The sequence below is a fragment of the Cervus canadensis genome, chromosome 26 (assembly GCF_019320065.1).
Source record: "Cervus canadensis isolate Bull #8, Minnesota chromosome 26, ASM1932006v1, whole genome shotgun sequence".
NCBI classification, from domain to species: domain Eukaryota; kingdom Metazoa; phylum Chordata; class Mammalia; order Artiodactyla; family Cervidae; genus Cervus; species Cervus canadensis.
The window spans coordinates 52,866,545-52,871,757 of record NC_057411.1 but is presented as its reverse complement, the minus strand read 5'-3'; the positions used below and the strand labels follow the sequence as shown (position 1 = coordinate 52,871,757).

The 5,213-nt window shown below is 61.4% G+C and overlaps 1 protein-coding gene across 1 annotated transcript; it reads right to left on the bottom strand.

Annotated features, from left to right (window-relative positions):
- Nucleotides 1-856: 856 nt before the first annotated feature.
- On the bottom strand, nt 857-4,034 carry TMEM271 (transmembrane protein 271). The gene has a single exon (XM_043448464.1). It carries the CDS (start codon nt 3,906-3,908, stop codon nt 2,760-2,762), a length of 1,149 nt encoding a protein of 382 aa, XP_043304399.1. The 5' UTR covers nt 3,909-4,034; the 3' UTR covers nt 857-2,759.
- Nucleotides 4,035-5,213: the final 1,179 nt, after the last annotated feature.

Genomic DNA, 5,213 nt, shown 5'->3' with positions numbered 1-5,213 from the left:
TGTTTATTTAATTTTGGTATTTCATTATGATATAAACTCTTGGTTTGGCCTCCACCAGGCCAAGAGTTTATTATTATTCTGAAAAGTAGAATAAGACCCATATTTTAAGAATGCTCCAAGAGCTGGCATTATTTTCCAAGGAGCATTAGAATCAATTCTAAACAACTAACGTAAATTTTCAAAAAGGAGAAAAAGCATGAATGAGCTGGCTGACCTCCCAGGACTCTGGAGCCATCACAAGAAGTTAGAAGGAAGTGAGGTGGTGACTCTCCACTGCCTCCCTGAGTGCTGGTCTTCAGAACAATTTGAGTGAAGGGATATTGGAGATTTTATTTCTTTAGCAAACTTTAAAAAATAAAACCCTGGTATCTCATATCATTATATCGGCCTCTATAAAGTGGACTTAACCATATTCTGGAGTTAGAAACACATATTTTAAAATTCCATCTAGCTTCCTGGTCACACGTACATTTGACAGGGGGAAACCTCTGTGTCCCCAGATGCCCTCTGCTGCCCCATCCCATTCTGCCTTCTGTCCCATCCCAAGAAAAGTCTGAAACTTGAGAGAGGTCATTGATTTTGCCTGCATGTTTGAATGACAAACTGTGTAAGACAGAACCTCAGGAAACAGGAAGGATACAGGAAGGTCTAACATCAGATGTCCGCGCTGCTCAAGAGTTTGCTCCATTCCAGTGGTCCCTGCACAGCAGCCTTCCACAAGAGCTCACCATGTGCCCACTCACTGGGCGCACCCTGGCTTGACTACCTCCACATGTGGTTCTGGGAAGTCAGCCTTGCAGCTGCCCCTGAGGTCTGTGCTCCATGAGTGGAGAGCAGCCCTGCCTTATTGATTTGATCTAGGTAGATGGGGGAAAGCTTTATCAAAAGTCTCTTTTGCTGCCACTTATCACTTTTTCTGCTTAGGCTGATGGCCAGTGGGCTGGTGGTGTGGGGGCGATGGGGGGGGGGGGTGCTGGTCAGGTGATAAGGACCAGCAGGGGAACTAGTTGGGCTAGGCTCTCAGCCTCACTGAATCTGAAAGCCTAATATGGACCACTATCTGAAGAGGTCTGGGTATGAGGACCTGGGAGATTGACCCGGAATGATTCATTTTTCTCGGATGGCATCAACATAACAAGGAGAAGACACTGCCTAAGGCCCCTTAGATCAGAATCCCCAAGTTTCTAAGTAATTGTCCAAGCATCAGCATAACAACTTTGCCACCTCCACTGAATGACGGTAGGTCTCCGCTTCTCTGCGTGGATAGCGGGCCTCTCCTCTCTAGCAGCCTCTGCTGCAACTGGGTGGCCTTGCTGGTCATGGTTAGGTGCTGGACTCAGTCACCTAGGTACAGAGGAACTCTGGCTTTGGGTGGGTCAGCTGGTCTCATCCCAGAGCCAGCACCTGGCTGCTTTTCCACAATTAGAAGTGGACCCCTACACACTCCAGAGAGATCACACATTATTCCCTTGGCTTTTCTCGCCTCGAGTGTCCCGTGCTGCGCTCACCCTAGCAGAGCACAGAGTGTGTCCTCAACCCCTTCTGCAGGAGGGTCACACCCTTTGGGTCAGCATGGGACTCTGCTTACAGCACATTCAGAATTAGCAGCACACCTGCCCGGCACCACAATTCCAGCACATGGTAGTTGGATCGCCTTTCCCCAAGATCCAGAGCTTACCTGGATCCCAGTCAGAACCAAAGGACTGGGCAGAAACACATTTCACCATCATTCGGAAGACTTCACGTTGAGTTTAAATAGGCACACACGTGTATCCTAGTGATTTAAAAGTATGACCTTCACATCAATTAAGGCTATTTAAGGGGTATATTTCAAATGAAATGCTATAATATCCAAAATTACCAGATTACTGAATTAACCAACAGGATAATAATCTTTGCCAGAAAAACTATGACTGTGATTTCCAAAATAGGATTGGATTGTTCATATGTATTAACCAAAATAAGCTCAGTTTTGCCATAAAAACCCAATCTCCAGTTTCCAGAGAAAGAAATGTATGGGACCTGATATACACACAGAAAGTTAGCCTCAGAAAGAGGTTGGATTTAGCCAACCAGCTAGCATAATACAACTGTTCAAACTCACATCTGTCAGACCAAATTCATTTTCCCCCAAAATTGATTTGTGTGTCGACATTCTCTAACCCCAATTTGATGAATATCTCCAATAACATAGCAATTAATTTAATAAAGGAACTCACCAATTTTAAATTGCAATAAATTTACCAAACATTTTCACTGTTTATGGAGAGCTTTACAGTAAGAAAGTTATCAACAAAAGCAGGCACATCCGTGTACAAAGTGTTGCTGTGGGTGCTTCTTCACGTCTTCCATTCCGACAGTATCAGCCGCTCCGTCTTTCTGTCCTCTCAGTCAGCGTTCTTTCCGCTCGCTGGGTGAGGTTTCACCCGGGCCTGGGCCTCGGGGGCGCCCAGGGAACGGACTTGCCAAAGAGAAGTGCGATGGGGGCGAGCCAACCCCAAAACATTTATTGTAAACTTTAAAATGGAGTCCGGATACGAGCAGACACAGAAAAGAAGAGAAACCTCCCAAACACAGAAATAATAGTACTGGAGGACCAGTCTCGCGGCGGGGAGCCCCCAGAGGCGCTGGGGCCAGACCGCCCCTGAAGCTGCGGCGCCACGGAGGGGCTTGGCTTTGCGCCCCGCCAACTCCCCACCTCCCTCGCCGCCGCGGCAGGGCAGGGAGACGGGCACGGTCGTCCGCACAGGCCCAGGGGCTCAGCAGGCCTGGCCCGGCTCCCAGGGGCGCGCCGCCTCGCAAGGCGGGCGGCAGCAGTAGGGGTAGGAGGCGTTAAGGTCGGGGTCCGAGGGCGCGTACCCCGGCAGCTCCACAGACGGGTGCCCCCCACAGCACACCTCCACGCCCGCTTCGTCAAACGCGTGGAAGACGCCCACGTTGATGTAGGAGACCGCGTGGTGCGTCGCGAAGCCCGCGCAGTCCCCCGGGGCGGCGAAGTCCGACTCCTCCGGAGACAGGATGGAAGCCTCGCTGGGCCGCGGCTGCAGCCTCCGCCCCCGCCGGCCCCGCCGGCCCCGCCGCGCCCGGGAAGCGGGCGGCTGCGCGCGGAGCCCCGGGCCGCCGCGGGGCCGCGCCAGGGCCCGGCCTCCCTTCCGCCGGCCGCGCCGGCCGCGCCGGGCCTGCGACGACTTGTAGTTCTTGACCAGCAGGAGGCTGAGCAGGCCTAGGAGGCACTCGAGCGAGTTGAAGACGGTGGAGAGCACCAGGCCGCGCTGGTAGTCCTTCAGCTGGCGGCACTTGGCGGAGGTGGCGCTGTCCAGGGTGCCGCGGGCGCGCTGCGCGCCGGGGGCCGGGCCGGGGCCGGCGGCCGGGCCGGGGCCGGCGGCCGCAGGGCCCGGGGCCGGGCCGGGGGCCGCGGCCGGCGCGCGCGGCGGCAGGCAGTAGTGGGAATACTTGCGCTCCACCAGGGACACGGTGTCGCCGTCGATCACGGCGCCCGCGAAGGCGCTGAGGACCCCGAGCATGAAGACGAGGACGCCGAGCAGGAGCAGGTTCTGGCTGCTCACCGGCCCCGAGGGTCCGGCGGCGCCCCCCGGGTGGCCCGGCGCGGCCTCCGCAGCCCCCGCGGGGCCGGCAGCGACCCCAAGCCCCGGGCCCGGGCCCGGCCCCGCGAGGGGCGCGTCCCGGGGCCCGCAGCAGAGCAGGGCGGCGCCGAGCAGCGAGAGGCCGGCAGCCAGCAGCAGCCCCGAATAGAAGGCGCCGGCGGCCGCCCCCAGCCGGAACGGCTCCCCGCGCAGCTCCGAGCCCAGCGAGAAGCACTTGAGGCCGACGGCGGCGGCGCTGAGCGCGCAGGCGAGCAGGAGGCAGGAGGAGAGCGCGGCGCAGGCCCCGCGGACGCTCCACTTCATCCTCCGCGCCCGAGCCGGCCCGCACCCCGCGCGCCCGCCGCCGCCCGCCGCCGCCCCCGCCGCCTGCGCCTCCTCCCGGCGCCGCGCGGCCGGACCGCCGGCCTCCTCCTCATCCTCCCGCGTCCTCCCGGGCCCGCGCCGCCGCCGCCGCCGCCGCCGCAGTCGGAGCCCGCATCCTCCACCTCCCGCCGCCGCCGCCGCCGCGGCCCCGCGCAGGGAACCGATGCGGCGCGGAGGACCGCAGGGCGCGCGCGCCCCCTCCCCAGCCCGCGGCGCCCCTCCCAGGACGCTCAGCTCCCCCCACCGCCCGCGGCCCAGCGCGCCCGGCCCAGGCACCGCCCTCCCCCGCCCCCCCAACCCGCGTCGCCCCTAGGACACCCCTCGGCCACCCCGCCAAGGAGAAGCCCCCCGCGCCGCGTCTCTCCGCCTTCTTCCCCCGAGTAGCGCCCCGGCCTCTCTGGGCACGCCGCTCCCCACCCCTGGGCGCCCGCCCCTGACGCCCCCAGGCCCCACCCCCAGCGCCTCCCACCTCTCGGGCCTCAGTGGGCGCGCTGCGCGGGCCACGGGGCTGGGGTCTCACTCCCCGCCCCCTGCCTGTCAGAGATCAGGAAGCCTGAAGAAGTTGGCCTGGAGTGCGGGAAGAGAGGACCCTCGTGCTGAGGGCTACGGGGAAAGCCTGAGTGTGGGCGGGGTGGGGCGAGTCCGGGGCTAAGGGAAGAAGGAAGACCCCCCCCCCACCCCCGAGCAGGGGTTTGTGTGCGGGGGCGGCGGGCAGGAGGGAAGGGAAGAGAGGAGCCGGGGAAGGAGTGAGCTGACTACTCGCGGGAGGAGGGCGGGAGTCCGGCTGCGGGGCGGAGGGGAGGGCTCGGAGGAGGCGCTCGGGTGCCGGGACCCTCGGGCGCCTCCGGGGAGCGCGGGTCCCAGTGCGGGGGGCGGGGGATGAGGCCTCGGGGAGCCCTGAAGGAGTCTCGTCCGAGCCTTTCTCAGGGATCATGCGGGACTACCCCGCAAATGCGGGTGCGAGTGAGTTAATTCATCCGAAGGCGGTTCAGGGCCTGAGAGCAAAGCGGGAGACTGGGGGTGCGGCGCGGGGGGAGGGTAAATCGCCTCCTTCCGACCGACGCGGCGCTCTCGGTGGGAGAGGAAGGTGTGGGGCCGAGCAGAGCGTGGAGATGGCCTTGCCCGGGCCTCTCTCGGGCACCCAGCCTGCTGAAACGAGGCCTGGGAGCGCGTCTCCGACAAGCCCTCTGAGGTCCCACCGCGCCGAGCGCCCTCGGTTCTTTCCACACCGGCTCTGCCGCTGCT

Coding starts and splice junctions, on each gene's coding strand:
- TMEM271 (XM_043448464.1), bottom strand. CDS start 3,908: ATGAAGTGGAGCGTCCGCGGGGCCTGCGCCGCGCTCTCCTCCTGCCTC.